Consider the following 16,901-nt stretch of genomic DNA (forward strand, 5'->3'; position numbering starts at 1 on the left):
TTCTTGCTCCATCGTTCCAGTATATATCTAGGGGACACTTGGCTTACTTGTTCGAAGCTTAACACGCTTAGTGCGTGATGGTACAGTATCCCTCTCGACTCGAATAATAAACATTGGCATTTTACCTCGGCTGCAATTGAGTCGTAGGTAACCGCGAACTTGTTGAATATTAAGCTGGAAACTTATTCTCCGACTTCGTATATTGAATAGCCTAGAGCGAAATTCTTTAATCTGGTGATGCAATTCGCCTTTTCTCTGAATTGTGCTTGGACTTCCCTAAACTTTGCATGAGTGTACGCATCTTAAAACTGAGCTTCAATGGAGGATTTGGTTGCACACGGTATGACCGTATGAAAATCTGCAGCATCTGATTCTCTCTCTGCTTGCTCCCTGCTTCCGAGGCAATTATCGTATTGTTTGATGAACTGAATAAGCGAGCTGTTCCGGGTGATGTACTTGTTAAAAAATGAATGCATGCTCTCGCTCCTTTGTGTGCTTCTCATCCCTGCCCAGAAGTGGTGATCCAGATAGATAGGAACCCATATGTGACGGTCTTCTTACAGATCTGCATAATACACCCAAACACAGACTGTAAAATACACCCGAGAGAACATACAATTTACACCTCTGCTGCAGATTTTAAAAACATATTACCTGAAAGCCACTTGTTGTCCGCAAGACCGAAATTTAGCAGAAAATCGTTCCAATTCCTATCGAATGAGTCTTTGCTATGAGAGTTCCAAACAACATGGCTCATTTCTTGTTCGATATCGGCATGTCCCTTGTACGTTTAATTTGCTTGGAATCTTCTTCATGATGTGCCAAATACACCAGCGGTGAACTGTTGTTGGCATACCGGCCTTTAAAGCCCTTTTCATTGATGCGCATTGATCGGTGAGAAACCCTTTCGGAGCGTTTCCTCCCATGCAACGAAGCCAGCATTGAAATAACCATTTGAATTATTCAATTTCTTTGTTCTTCATCAAAGAGCATCCGAGAAGTGTTGACTGACCGTGGTGATTCACCCCGACAAAAGAACCACAGACCAAATTATACCTGAAACAAATTACCATGGTCCAGAATACAAAATCATTAGGTACACCCCAACAAATGCTTAGAATACACCCAATGAAACAGTCAATATACACCTCTGCTGCGGATTCGTAAAAATAAATTAATTTAGCATCATAAATAGGGACAGTTTGTTACCTGTTTGTATTGTAGGTGGTGTCGAATGAAATGACGTCTCCGAAATACTCAAAGGCGGCTCTGCTTCTTGCATCGGCCCAAAAAGCCAGCTTAATCGATTGATCCTCCTCGATTTCGAGCTCAAAAAAGAAATTCGAATTCTTCTCTTTCATTCTTAAGAAATATTTCCCGAATTCCTTTGCATCTTCTTGTTCGGAAACATTCCGCACTTCCCTGGTAATGTAATTCCTCACATCCTTTTCGATAAAATTTAACTCGCGTTGACCCCGGGCAGCTGCAACAAATGATTGGTAGGTTTTGCTTGGTCTGATACCGGCCTCCTCGTTATTCTCTATCGTACGACGAATGGACATGCTTAGTTCCCTGTGCTGTTTGAGCATCTCTGCTTTGCTTGGACAGCAGGGGTGTGAATGATCCAGCACAACCTTTGAAATGATCCAAGCACTGACATCCTTCAATGTGTGTATATAAATTATTGCAGGACAGTTTAAACCGGCTGTCGGATTGGTCTTCTCGGTCGGAGATATTTTAGATTTCCATTTTCCCTCTCTGCTACATGTAATCAATTGATTCTTAATCTCGTTTCCCTTCCTATTTGTGCACTGAACTCTTGTAGAGAAACCTGCAGCCTTGGCGTAGTTCCTGTAAAATTTTCCAGCATCTTCATGGGTGGTAAAGGTCATTCCGACCTTCGGAACAAGCTCGTCATCAACAATCGAGAGAGGCTGCACAATACACCGTGTCAGAACTGTGAATACACCCATAGATATGATTCAAATACACCCAATCATGTCTAATATGATACACCCGAAACGCAACAACTCAACTACAGAAAGACCTTTAAAGCCATAAACTGTAAATACACAGGCTGCAGAATACACCATGTCAAAAACTAAAAACACACCCAATCATGTCTGATATAATACACCTGAACAACAACAACTCAATTAAAATAACAAAAAACCAGTAAAGTGTAGATACACCTACACTTCTAGCTAAAATACGCCCAAAGAAGAATTGATCTACACCCGAGCGTCTGCTATAAATTCCAGGTAATTAATCACAACTAATACATTGAATCGACAGATTCATGTTAACATGTTATTTCAAAGGAATCCTATGTAAATCAAACTTCAGGAACTTCGTTAGATTCAAATTCATAATCCACTTCGCCTGGATTCAGCTGACAATCTGAGGTTGAATGATCCATTATCTTCAAAACGAGTTCAAACTTTGATTTCAGAAAACAACAAATCAGAATAGAAAACGAAGCTCGAGTTGCAGAGAGAGAAAAAGGTAACGTAAACGAAGAACATACCAGTGAGAAAAGGAGAGGAAAAGAACGATGGAGAAGAAGGAGGGAAGACGCGCGAGAAGAAGAACAACCAAATCTCAAAATATCGAAAATGAAGAAGAAAACAAATATTTTAAATTTGGTAGTTAGATATACGCGGGATGTTATATAGCGCGTGTAATCAACGTACGTGGAGCAGCGCGTATTTTGATTTTATTGTTTAATGAACTTGTAAAGCATACAAGCCCTAATGGCTTGTATGCAGAGCTTTTCCCTTAAAAAAATCCTTGAAGAAGTCATACTTGTTATCTGTGTATTTATGGGATTTAGATCCTCTAAAGTTTGAATTTTACTTTAGAGAGTAAAGTGTGATCTCTCACCATTGATTTCATAGGTGGGACCAAGAATAAATATGAAAGAAATTATTCAAAGATAGAAGATCACACTTTACTTTTTAAAGTGAAACTCAAATTTTAGAGGATCCAAATCCATATTTATGTATACTCCTATATATTGTTGGTAGATCTATATACTATTTGGAGATGATGATAATAGATTAAAATGGATTAAAAATGTGAGATTCAAAAAAATTGAAGGGAGTTCGTCGCCGGAGGTGCGGCGAACTTGCTTTAAACAAAAAAAATTGTATTTAGGAATTAAAGTTCAAAAATGGTGTTCGAAAACTACGAATTTTTTATTTTATTTCTGAAAAAAATCCCATTTTAGGTTTGATTTGATTTGGTTTGGTTCGATTTATTTTATTAAATAGGTTCATTTTAAATTTTTTAAAAAGTCTATTAGTTAAAAAAATATTTGGTCATAAGCTTTAAAAAAATCTACGATACTCGTTAGGTCGACTCGTCAAAATATTTTTTGTAAATTTTTTTTTAGTTTTACTTATATTAAACACAAAACAAAACAAAAAAAATAATAATCAAGACTAGTTAAGGTTGTAGTTTTTTTGTTAAAAGAAAAAATTTATGAATTGTAAATATGGTTATGATAGGTGACTAATGATTAATATATAAATAAATTATTCTGTACATATGAATTATAAATTTTAGAATGTATTTAATGTCAATTTATATTTTTTAAGTGTATTGTTTTGAATTTTAATTCATAAAATAGGCTTTTCAAATAGATTCGTGAGCTTGTCGCGCGTCAAACGTGAAAAAAAAACTATGAAAAATAATAGATTTAGACTTGGGCCAGATTTGTCAAAATTAAAATTCGGCTCAATTCGATCCATTTCTAACCCTAATTACAACCGAACAGTCATAAAAGACATGAACTAAAAGTATTACTTAAATCTAAAATATTATCATTTAAATTAAATTCTAAAGAGTCACAAAAAAAAATTCTAAATAATTATTTTATCGTATCAATTATATTTTTATAGGAGCATAAAAATTGTGAAATCATTACATAATTTTATAATATACTTAATATGTGTTTGAAAAGTAATCTTTATTAACATATTTATATTTATTTTAAAGTATATTTAAATGAACAAATTAGTTGTGTGATACTATAGAATATAGATGATATCTTATACTCTTTTAATTTTTGAATCTTTAGTTGTTATAAATACAAATACAAATACAATTTTATTTCTCTTTCTAGTATTATTCTTATATTTTTATGTATATATGAACAACAATATATTTTTAATATTTCCTGTAAAGTTCCTTTGCAAAGAAAATGTACATTGCAATTAAAAGAAAAACTACAAAACAACATTAGCATAATAAGTGGTTACATCTGTTATTTCTTTTACAAATGAAAACAAAGCAGTTATTATGCCTAATTTGAATTTGACCAAAAATCTATGTTCAAAAAATATTAAAAATTAGATTAAAACTTGGAAAACACAAAACATATAATGTCAATGAGAATACTCACTCTTTTGTGTTTGTGTGTGTCTTTTTTTTAAGACAAAATACTCTTTTTTGTTAAAATATAAAATAATTTTAAATTATTTGATCTAATTTTAAAAATATATTAATAAATATTATATTATATACAAATATTTTTTAAAAATCCACATGAATGAAGCTTAAAACTAATTAGATAACTAGAATAATACATTGTATAACTTTCTCAAGAAGGAGATTTTTGTTGTGGCCAATTTGAAAACAAAAAGCAGCATGAAAATATCAGTTTTTACACTAAAATATCAATCTATAAAGTTTTATTTCGTTTAGAACATTTTGTTATTATATTGCGTAACGAAGATGGCATGATAAGTTTTATGTACGAAGTATTAGTATCAAGGCTGAAAGAGAACAAGATGAACTGCTACTATTTAAGTGTAGAATTAGACGAAGATACAATTTTGAATGAATTTTTTATCGTGCCAGTTTTGTTTCTTGTCATACAATTTTGTAAGCATTTAGTAAAGGGCAATCAGGATCCACTGCTCGATGATTTTTTTTAAAAAATAATTTGATATATTTAATTAAATTATCTAACAATTTATAATGTAATTTTCATGTAAAAATATCTTTATAATAATATTCTTCTTTTAGTAAATGTTTGGTTTTGAAATTCAAAAATTGTGTATTCCTTTTTTAAAGTAATCATTGTTAATTAATGTTAACACATTTTATTTACTTTGAACTATATTTGAATCAACAAATCAGTTATTCTGCTATCATAGCTTATTGTACTCTTTTAATTTTTGAATCTTTAGTTGTTAGTTTGTTACAAATATAAATACAATTCTATTTTTCTTCTAATTGCGTTCATATTACTTTTGATATTTTTTATTTTGCATATATGAATAACAAATGTCAATAAAATCTAGCTATCTCCTGAAAAGCTCTTGGGAAGAAAATGTATTCTTAGCGGTTACCTTTGCTTTACAAATGAAAACAAAGTACTTGTTATGCCTAATTAAATTTGGCCAAATTAAAAATCTATGTTTAAGAAATATTAAAAACTAAATTTAAAATTTACTCGACGCAAAAAAAAAAAAATACAATATAACTGAGAATACTCCCTTGTGTTAAAAGATAAAGTAATTTTAAATTATTTAATATAATATTTTTAATAGAATTATTTAGTTTAATTTAAAAATATATTAATTAATACTATATTATATACAAATACTCTATCTATGTGAATTAAATTTGATATTTTATCATTGTAAAATAATTTTATATGTGTATTCAATTATATAATATCACATCTTTTTTTATTAACTATAAAAATAATAATCATCCAAAAAATAGATATAATTAGATGACGGTACAAAATATTTTACACTATATTAAAATTAAACTTATTTTTATATCATAAATTTTATCTTGCTCCATAACCTGCTGTGGTTGGAATCCCTGGAATTGAGTTTTTAAATACGTGTTCTGTTGGTTGACATTCTACTTTAGCTGCAAGTTCTGTTGATTCTTCAGGTAGAAATTCAAAATTAAAATCTAATTTTGCTGGCTCCTCTGCGTGTTCTGCATTGTTGTTGAACTCTGAAATTTTTGTTTCTACATTCTCGAATGCTGCATCTTCATATTCAAAATTCAAATTTTGTAATTGTAGATCTGTGATTAATAACTTTTTTGCTTTCAGATTTAGTGAATTGTTGCTAAATAGTTGAAAATCTGCCTCTAAAATGGCATGAATGTTTGAATTTAGATTGTCTTCTGATGAATTTGGTTCTGATTTGGCATGAATCCTGGATTTGTTAATTATCGATCAAGGTTGCACAAATTCTGGCACAAGTTACTTTAATATCTTTAAGTAACTATGTCTGTTTTTGATAATTTGAATTCAAACGTTGTAAATTAGTTTGAATCTGATCCCAAGTTGAGTCCAGTGAATCACCATGAAAATTTAGCAAGGTGTTCAATAAAAGCACCATTTGATACGAATTTGTATCAAGAATAGAGAGAATTAGAAATATTGAGAAAGAATAGGAGAGAAATCCCTAGAATTAAGACCAAAGAAAAAAAATTGAATTTCTTATTACATCATGAATATTTTACATTATTACATCATACTCCTATTTATAGTATAATTCTCTAATTGGGTTAGCCCAATACTAATCCTATCATAACCCACATGGATGAAGCTTAATTAAAACGAAATAGATGACTAGCATAACACAATGCATAACCTTCTCAAGAATGAGATTCTTGCTTTGGTGTGGCTAATTTGAAAAACAAAAAAGCAAACATAGAAGTATCAGTTTCTACACTAGAACATCATTTCCTCAATTCAAATAATGAACTAAGAAGTTATATTCAAACAATTTTCTCTTGAAAAGCATTATCTCCTTTTGATTTAATCCTTTGTTGATCATTTCATCCAAGATATAAATAGCCTTATTAATCCTTTTGATCTTGCACCTCCTATGAATTAACGAAATATATTATAGTATATAGTTATTCCCGCTCAATATAGAAGACGAGGCCATCGGCATCTAGAATATCATGTCTATAGTCTATTATACATTGAGCTTGAACTTATCTAAGATACATTTTTATTATATATATTTGGTTTTTGTTGAAATACATGCATTTTATATTTTTGACCAATTTCTAGAAGCTAAAGATTTCGTGACAGATTCGGACACAATGTGAAATAAAAAAAAAATTTATTTGCAGCAAATCGTTTTCAGCGACAGTAAAATTAATACTATATGAAGGTTTATGGCTAATTCCCAATTATATATAAATTGATTCTAACATTTGTAAACTTTATGCACCACCAACCTTATTAGGAGTCAGAGCCGAATTACTTTTTCTAGCAATTGAATAGTCAAGTCTAACACTTTAATTCTCTGGATTTATAAATAAATATTGAAACAAAAATTATAGCTACTTATTAATTTGATAATTTCCTTGTTCATCACTTTAAATTTGGTAGTTTGATGTCTGATTGACCAAACCGATGCAACTTTTAATTTTGGGACTTTGATCGAATTATATAGTTTAACCATCAACATTTAACATATAATATACAAATTTAAAAAAGTTTATCTGCATAAAATTTGAGGATACCGAAACTTATTCGGAATATTTTGGTTAAAAATGAATCAAATGCCCTATTATTAGCCTTAACTTAAATAACTAAATTTTTAAAAGTTTAAGTAAGTTGTTACTCCTTGTAAAATACATATTTATTTTCTTGTAATATTTTCTACGGTTTTAGTTTTTAATGTTTTTAACTGAAAATATTATATGAAAATACTTTCTGTTAAATTATTTAATATAATATCTTTTAATAGAATTATTTAATCTAAATTTAAAAATATATTAATAAATACTATATTATATCATAAAGTTTTACCTTGTTCCGTGAAATTCCATATGAATGAAGCTTATAACTAAACAGATGACTAGAGTAACGTAATGCATAACCTTCTCAAGAAGGAAAATTTTGATCTGTGGCCAATTTGAAAACCAAAAGCAGCATGGAAGTATCAGTTTCTGCACAAACATCAAATCCTCGATTCAAATAAAGAATTAAGACGTTATATTGATATATATTCAAACAATTTTCTGCACAAATTCTTGAAAAGCATTCTCTCCTTTGTGCGTAGAGAGGTAATCTACAAGCAATTCCATGGTTGTAGCATTTGCTGCAAAACCTTTGTCTTTCATAATCTGAAAATATTTTATTGACTTCAAAAAAGCATTTCGTCGTAGTAATCCTTGGATGAAGACGTTATATGTGCAGCTATCTGGCAAGCAACCATGCTCTTCCATATTCATAAGCATCTCTTCAGCATCAATCAGAAGTCCTTCCCTACATAGACCTTGGATCATTATTGTATAAGTATATTGATCAGGTTTCAAGCCTTTTGCTGGCAGACAAGAGAAGAGTTCTAGTGCATCATTTAGTTTTCGGGCATGGCACATCCCACGGAGCACCACATTATAAGTTACAATATTAAGATCCAAATTATTCTTCTCCATTTCTCTAAATAATGATATTGCATCAGAAGACAAATGACATTTGAATAGGCCATCCAATATAATGGCACAGCTGAATACATCAGGACATTGACCAAATTTGTGCATTGTAAAAAACAATTCTTTAGCCGCTAATCGTTTACCCACTTTGCAAAATCCATAGATAAGAGTATTCCAAGTCACAACATCCAGATTTAAACCATTATTGATCATTTCATCCAAGAGATAAATAGCCTTATTAATCCTTTTGATCTTGCACCATCCATGGATTAATGTAGTATAAGTGTTGACGTCTGGTTGGCATCCCTTGTGAACCATCAAATCAAATACTTTCAGGGCCTCCTCCATTTGATTTTGGAAACAATAACCAGCAATCATTGAGTGATAGGTGACAACATCAGGTTCCTTTCCCATTCGAACCATTTGACCAAGTATGGCTCTAGCACTTGAAATCTTTCCCTCTTTACAAAGAGCATCCACTAAAATAGTAAAAGTATGCGTATCCGGCATAATTCCTTTTTGTTTCCTCTCGCTGAGTAAAGACGCAGCCTCTTGCCATTTGCTGAAAGTACAGAGTCCTTGAATCAAGCGATCGTAAGTGATAGTATCGGGTTGAAGACCTTTTGTTGTCATTTCGGAGAATAAACTCAAAGCCTCGGATACCAGCCCATCCTTGCAAAGACTATCCACAATTGCGTTATAACCCGCAACAGTAACACTTGGTTTGCACTTTCTTGTTTCCGTCTTCCTCAGAATGGCAATAGCAGCAGGGGTGTTGCCCATCTTGCACAATCCATTTATAATTGCTCCAAATGTGTGGCCGTCGGGTTGATATCCCATGTTATCCATGTGGTCAACAAACAAAATAGCATAATCCACATTGCCTTCAATACAAAGACCATTAACAATGGTGTTAAATGTGACCACATCGGGCTCCAAGCCGATTTTGAACATCGTCCCCACGACAGAAAAGGCAAAGGAAGTGTGATTCAAACGGCACAGACAATTGACAACAATATTGAGTGTATAGATATCAGATTTGAGTCGTAAGGAGAACAAGTATTTGATTAACGAAATGGCAGCTGTGTAATGCTTCATCTTAACAATAGAGCTAAACAAAAAGTTAAAGTCATTCACGCATGGCAAAGGGTTCATGGAAACCATTTTGTGAAAGAGATGCAAAGCAGAATCAAGGTTTTGGAGATTTCTAATAGAATCTACGAGATGGGGTCTGTCCTTGATGACATCAATATCAGTGGTATAAGAGAGAGTAATGGGAAAAAGGAAGGGTTTGGGATGAGAAAAAGTACCAAATTGAGATTCAGATTGCCGCCGAAAGAAGCGTAGAGAAGCTCTTGTTGATGAACGCAACATCATTGATGAGAGAGCATAGCAGCTACGGTCGCCAGACGGGTATGCAATTCATGGCGATGAAGGTGGTGATATGGATGGGGATCGCGGCGGTGATAGTGACGGTTATTGGTGAGGAATCTTGGCAAAGGTTGTACCTTCTGAAAATCCGAAATTAACTATTAATTAATTGTTGTTTATAAAAATTATGAATTTGTATTTCTAACGTATTATTTTTATTGTTTTCTTAATTTTTAAATAATTTTTTATATTTTTTATCCTTTTAATGTCTTCAAAAAATAACATATAGTAATAAACAATTTTTTTATGAACAACGGGGATTAAGGTCCAAAAAAAAAAAGATTACAAAAAAAATAATCTTATAAAGAGTTAAACCAATTGAGTCAGTATGGAAATATAAAGAGATGCACGAAAAATAACGTAAAAAATATGATAATTTTATTTTAAATTATGGCTAAGAGAGGTTAATTTATATGTACAAGTCACCTATCAATATCCTAAGTTGGCACTAAAATACGTAAATCTTCTAGTATGGTTCTTAGGATACTTCCACAAGCAGTTTTCCTTCTTTGTAAACTAAACCGTCCAAATTGAGTTTTTATGAAGGGATGAATTGGAGGATACTATTTGATAAGCATTTTCTCAAAGGTCCCAACTTTTTTCTTTACTCAAATAAATTAAGTTTGAGATAAATGATACTTCTTGACTAAATAAAAAGCAAACTCATGAATTTTCTCTTCTTAAAGAGCCTTAACTCTATCGAAAATGAACTTGTTTCTCTATAACCAAAGAGTACCATAATATATTTAATGTGTTTAAAAAATAATCTTTTTTAAAGTCCATTTGAAAAGCTTAAAAAAAGTTACTTTTTTAAAATTTTAATTTATAAAAAGTAATAATATTTATTTGGTACAATTTTTAAAACTAAATTATAATTTTTTAAAAAATTATTTAAATGCTTATACAAAAGTTAAAAAAATGACTTTTCATATAATAAAATTTTTTTTATCACATTCCTTTTAAAATAAATACTTTTAAAACTAAAAAACTAAATACAAAATAACTTATTTATAAACTACTTTTAATATAATCATTTATTGTTTAGGCTATTTTTTTAAAAAGAATTTAATTAAACTGTTTTCCAAATTGTACCTTAATATATTCGTATTTAAAACGAAGTACATGCCTAGAATAATACATTGCATAACCTTCTCAAGAAGGAGATTCTTGCTCTGCTGGGTCCAATTTGAAAACAAAATGCAGCATGCGAGTATCAGTTTCTACACAAATATCAAATCCTCAATTCAAAGAAACAATTAAGAGGTTATATTGATATATTCAAACAATTTTCTGCACAAATTCTTGAAAAGCATTCTCTCCTTTGTGCGTAGAGAGGTAATCTACAAGCAACTCTATGGTTCTAGCCTCTGCTGCAAAACCTTTTTCTTTCATAATTTGAAAATATTTTATTGACTTCAGAACAGCATTTCGTGGTAGTAATTCTTGAATGAAGACATTATATGTGCAGCTATTTGGCAAGCAGCCATGCTCTTCCATATTAATCAGCAACTCTTCAGCATCAATCAGAAGTCCTTCCCTGCATAGACCTTGGATCATTATTGTATAAGTATATTGATCAGGTTTCAAGCCTTTTGTTGGCAGACAAGAGAAGAGTTCACACGCATCATTCAGTTTTACAGCACGGCACATCCCATCAAGCACCACATTGTATATTTCAATATTAAGATCCAAATTATTCTTCTCAATTTCTCTAAATAATGATAAGACAAACGACATTTGAATAGGCCATCCAAAATAATGGCACAGCTCGAAAGATCAGGATATTGACCAAATTTGTGCATTGTAAAAAACAAGTCTTTAGCAGCTAACGGTTTACCCACTTTGCAAAATCCATGGATAAGAGTATTCCAAGTCACAACATTCAGATGTAAACCTTTATTGATCATTTCATCCAAGAGATAAATAGCCTTTTTAATCCTTTTGATTTTGCACCATCCATGGATTAATGTAGTATAAGTGTTGACGTCTGGTAGGCATCCCTTGTGAACCATCAAATCAAATACTTTCATGGCCTCCTCCATTTGATTTTGGAAACAAAAACCAGCAATCATGAGTTATAGGTGACAACATCAGGTTCCTTTCCCATTCGAACCATTTGACCAAGTATGGCTCTAGCACTTGAAATCTTTCCCTCTTTACAAAGAGCATCCACTAAAATAGTAAAAGTATGCGTATCCGGCATAATTCCTTTTTGTTTCCTCTCGCTCAGTAAAGACGCAGCCTCTTGCCATCTGCTGAAAGTACAGAGTCCTTGAATCAAGCGATTGTAAGTGATAGTATCGGGTTGAAGACCTTTTGTTGTCATTTCGGAGAATAGACTCAAAGCCTCGGATACCAGCCCATCCTTGCAAATACTATCCACAATTGCGGTATAACCGGCAACAGTAACACTTGGTTTGCAGTTTCTTGTTTCCGTCTTCCTTAGAAAGGCAATGGCAGCAGGGGTGTCGCCCATCTTGCACAATCCATTTATAATTGCTCCAATCGTGTGGCGTCGGGTGGATATCCCATGTAATCCATGTGGTCAAGAAACCAAATAGCATAATCCACATTGCCTTCAATACAAAGACCATTAACAATGGTGTTAAATGTGACCACATCGGGCTCCAAGCCGATTTTGAACATCATCCCTACCACAGAGAAGGCAAAGGGAGTGTGATTCAGACGGCACAGACAATTGACAACAATATTGAGTGTATAGATATCAGATTTGAATCCTAAGGAAAACAAGTGTTTGATTAAGGACATGGCAGCTGTGTAATGCTTCATCTTAACAATAGAGCTAAACAAAAGGTTAAAGTCATTCACACATGGCAAAGGGTTCATGGAAAGCATTTTGTCAAACAGATGCAGAGCAGAATCAAGGTTCCGGAGATTCCTAATAGAATTTACGAGATGGGATCTGTCCTTGATGACATCAATATCAGTGGTATAAGAGAGAGTAATGGGAATAAGGTAGGGTTTGGGATGAGAAAGAGTACCAAATTGAGATTCAGATTGCTGCCAAAAGAAGCGCAGAGAAGCTCCCGTTGATGAATGCAACATCATTGATGAGTGAAGAACGCAGTGCGAAGAACACCCTAGAGTTTCGCAAAACTCACATTGCAATATTCTAGGTTAGCACTAAAACATGTAACAAATGTTCTCCCTTCTTTGTTGACTGAACCATCCGAATTGAAATTTTATGAAGGGATGAATCAGAGAATACCATCGGATAAGCATTTTTTCAAAGATCTCAAACTTTTTTTTTTTCACTCGAACAAATTTAGGGATTTTCTCTTTTTAAAGAGCCTTATTTCTTTCTAAGATAAAACTTGTTTTCCATACCCAAAGAGTACTCATAATACTAGCAAGGAAAAGAGTCTATAACACTTCTTTTAAGAGGGATTAGGATATCCAAATCTCCATCAACCAGTGAAAAGAGACTCTAGTCGCAATCATTTCGAACCATTTCTAACTCTAGTCAAGAAAATATCAATTTCTATTTTCTACACTAAAACATCAATCTATAAAGTTTTATTTCGTTTAGAACATTTTGTTATTATATTGCGTAATGAAGATGGCATGACAAGTTTTACATCCTAAAATATAATTATAGTCTAATATAAATCTTAAAATATCTTCTACCATATGATCTTATCAAAATACAAACTCAAAATTTTTTTTAAAACACTCTTAAAACATGTTTCCGAGCACTTTTGTCATCATCATCTTCAGCTTTACACTCATCACTCAGTTAAATAATTCACAACCCTAATCCTCTATGATTTCTTTTGAAAAAATAAAATTCCGTTCAAGAAGAAAACCATAGCGGTAAGTAATTGAGAATATTTGTCAGACTTAGCACCAAGACATAAAACAAGTATACATATAGGACAGTACCAAACAATCCAATTCTCAATTCCATGAATCATAAACAAAAGGGTGTCTAAAATATCCACATAATCAATCAAATTCAACATTAAAAAATATCAAAAATTAAATTTTGCAATTGAAAAAAATGAAGTAAAGATAGGATTTTATACTAACAAATTTCCCTTAATCTTGAACCATGTCTCAACACATACTTTGTGGGCAGCAGCAAGATCATCTTTACAAGCACAACCCAATTCAATTGGAATATCAAACTCAGAACTATCACTCTCCAAACCCATGTGACAAATTCTACAATTTCTTTTCACTTTGTGATTAGTATTACTAATAATATTATTAATAATATTAACATTGCCAACTGATTAGTGGATATTGGAACTTTAAACATTCTTTAACTACAAGCTGTAACATGACCCAAATAAAAAATTAACCAATTTTATTAATACACAACTCCAAACACAGCAAGTAATCTGCTTCATACACACCTCAAAAGTTGTCCTGAATCATTTGCAATAACAGTGAATTATGCTTCATAAACAACTTAAATTGTCGAAATCAGAAACATGAAGCACACTATTTAGAATCTACAGAGTCATACCAATTTTAAGAAATACATAATTGGCACAATTTATCAAGCATGAAAAAACTAAGTTCTCAAAGAAAAATTTTAATTGAAAACAAAAACACAGCACCACAGTCAACAAAGCACAGCAGCAAAGAAGACACAAAATAGTATAGTACATCACAATAGAACAATAGCAGTGAACAGAGCTAATCAATAATCAATTAATCGTTCAATAATCCATATAATTGCTGAACAAAAAATAAAACAAAAAAAGAATAAGCACTAGCAGTGAGTAGAGAAGCCATTGCCTTCTTTGATTTGAGCAATCTGGGTAGAGTATGAGAGAAAGTGGTTAAGCATGATGGACGACGGCGACTAGGCAACAAGCACGACGATGGACGGCAACAGAAGTGCAGATGAGCAGAGGTAGACCAGACGACGAACGCTAAGCTCGACAAAGAAGCTGCCATTGGAGTGAATAGGGGTTGGAGAGCTCAAGAACGACGACGGTTCGACGGACAGCGACACTGTCTCCCTCCTTGCCGCGGCGGTGGAGGCTACTGTAAACTAGGGTTTCTTTTTGGGAGAAGAGAGTTTCGTTTGAGTGAGTGAAAGTTGAGAAGAGTTGGAATAAACAAGAGTTGGAGAGCTCAAGAACGACGACGGCAGTGTCTCCCTCGTTGCGGCGGCGGTGGAGGCTACTCCTAGTCTGCTAGGGTTTTTGTTTTGGGGGAAGAGAGCTGCTTGAGAAAGTGAGAGTTGAGAGGAGGCACTGAACGTCTGAAGGCTTCCCATTTTTTCTTTTATCCAAAACCCAAAACAACACCGTTTTAGGAAAACCGGTTGGCTCCTGGTTCAATCCAACCGATCAGTTCTCAGTCGGTTCAGTAGTTTCTAGACGGTTTTATAACTGACAGTTTTATAAGTTAAACCAAATCGTAAAAATATTCAATTCACGATTAAACCGATCGGCCGGGCTCTGGCCGGTCCAATCCGGTTTTCATAACATTTTAAACATTTACTATTTAAGTGTACAATTAGACGAAAAATATAATTTTAAAGGAATTTTTTGTTGTGATAAGATCATATGTGGATGCCCATTTCTAAAGTAACTTAGTTTATCAAGGATGATTATATTTATTATAGTTTGAAAAATGTCATCTTGTACACCTATAAATAGAGGCTCAAGCCTCTTAATAAAAACACACACAGCAATAATATATCTAATATATTCCCTCTCTCTCTTACTATAAAGCACTTATTTTCTTTCTCTTACTACACACAACCAAATAATAAGAAATCGATTCCCTTTTATGTTGCAATCAAATACCCTTCTCCTTATATTACTATTACAATTCTTTCTCTTCTTTTATTTTATAAGTATTTTAAATTCTATTTTCTATTACTCTTTACATATAATATTAATAGCAATATTAACCATCTTTATTATATTGAGATAGTAACAATAAACAAATGCAATTCTCTCTCTCTTTATTTTTAATACTTTTTCTTATCTTTGTATATATATACACAATACAACATATAATATTATTATATATATAGAAGCTCTCTCATCTTGAATTCAATGCTCTTGATATATCTGGAAACAATTATTTATCATGGATATTAGATGCTGAAATCCATCTTAATTCAATGGATCTTGGAGATACCATTAAGGCTGAAAATAATGCATCCCAGAAGGATAAAGCTAAAGCCATGATTTTTCTCCGTCGTCATCTTGACGAAGGATTGAAAAATGAATATCTCACATTAAAAGATCCTGCAGATCTTTGGAAAGACCTTGAAGAAAGGTATAATCATCAGAAAACGGTAATACTTCCTCAGGCTCGATATGAATGGACGCATTTGCGTTTACAAGATTTTAAATCTATAAATAAATATAATTCTGCAATGTTTCGAATCACCTCACGAATGAAATTATGTGGGAAAAAGATCACTGATCATGATATGTTGGAGAAAACTTTCTCAACCTTCCATGCCTCGAATGTGCTCCTGCAGCAGCAGTATCGAGAGAAAGGGTTTAAAAAATATTCTGAGTTAATTTCTTGCCTTCTTGTTGCCGAATGCAACAATGAGTTGTTATTGAAAAATCATGAAGCGCGCCCAGCTGGCGCCGCCCCATTTCCTGAAGTAAATGCGGCAAATCATTACCTCAGAAGAGGTAAATGGCAAGCTTTTAATAACAAGAAAAATTATGGAAGGAAAAAGAATTATGTTCAAAAGAGAGGATCTCACCAGAAGTGGGATAAAGAAAGGAATATCGGGCATAATAAATCAACAGAGGAGAAGTGTTTCCGCTGTGGTGGAAAGGGCCATTGGTCACGTACCTGTCGTACCCCAAGGCACCTAGTCGATCTTTACCAGGCATCTTTGAAAAAGAACGACAAAGGAAAGTAAACAAATTTTGTTTCAAATGATGCTGAGAACTCCACCACTCATTAATCATTATGATGTATCTGATTTCTTTGAGGACCCTGAAAGAAATATTGGTCATTTGATCAATGATGGAATAGTTTAATATGTGGGATTGTGAAGTATATATGTAAATAAATAATGTAAA

At 32.6% G+C, this 16,901-nt stretch overlaps 2 protein-coding genes and 1 long non-coding RNA gene across 5 annotated transcripts in view; 1 reads left to right on the plus strand and 2 right to left on the minus strand.

Annotated features, from left to right (window-relative positions):
- Positions 1–7,910: 7,910 nt before the first annotated feature.
- Positions 7,911–16,901, minus strand: part of LOC107489851 (pentatricopeptide repeat-containing protein At3g22470, mitochondrial) — a 44,276-nt gene continuing 35,285 nt past the window's right edge. The window contains exons 1-2 of one of the 3 annotated variants that reach the window (XM_052262118.1): positions 12,864–13,456; positions 7,911–9,314 (exon numbers count right to left, since the gene is read on the minus strand). In XM_052262118.1, coding sequence (XP_052118078.1) covers positions 8,005–9,314; positions 12,864–12,930 — 1,377 coding nt within the window. In that variant the 5' untranslated portion in view covers positions 12,931–13,456 and the 3' untranslated portion in view covers positions 7,911–8,004. Of the gene's footprint in view, positions 9,315–9,740; positions 9,933–12,863; positions 13,457–16,901 lie in introns of those variants that run through there. The other 2 variants (XM_052262117.1, XM_052262119.1) reach the window with 2 other exon arrangements.
- The window catches only part of LOC127747726 (uncharacterized), a 42,495-nt gene continuing 35,005 nt past the window's right edge, over positions 9,412–16,901 (plus strand). Inside the window, exons 1-2 of the long non-coding RNA XR_008009516.1 lie at positions 9,412–9,552; positions 12,676–12,747. This is a non-coding gene — a long non-coding RNA (uncharacterized LOC127747726). The remainder of the gene's footprint in view (positions 9,553–12,675; positions 12,748–16,901) is intronic.
- Positions 11,105–12,480, minus strand: LOC110272393 (pentatricopeptide repeat-containing protein At3g22470, mitochondrial-like). Its single transcript, XM_052262120.1, is given in 3 exon segments — positions 11,105–11,603; positions 11,606–11,932; positions 11,935–12,480. Coding segments are annotated over 3 exon segments (1,194 nt in total). The 5' UTR covers positions 12,338–12,480; the 3' UTR covers positions 11,105–11,139.

The sequence above is a fragment of the Arachis duranensis genome, chromosome 5 (genome assembly GCF_000817695.3).
Source record: "Arachis duranensis cultivar V14167 chromosome 5, aradu.V14167.gnm2.J7QH, whole genome shotgun sequence".
NCBI classification, from domain to species: domain Eukaryota; kingdom Viridiplantae; phylum Streptophyta; class Magnoliopsida; order Fabales; family Fabaceae; genus Arachis; species Arachis duranensis.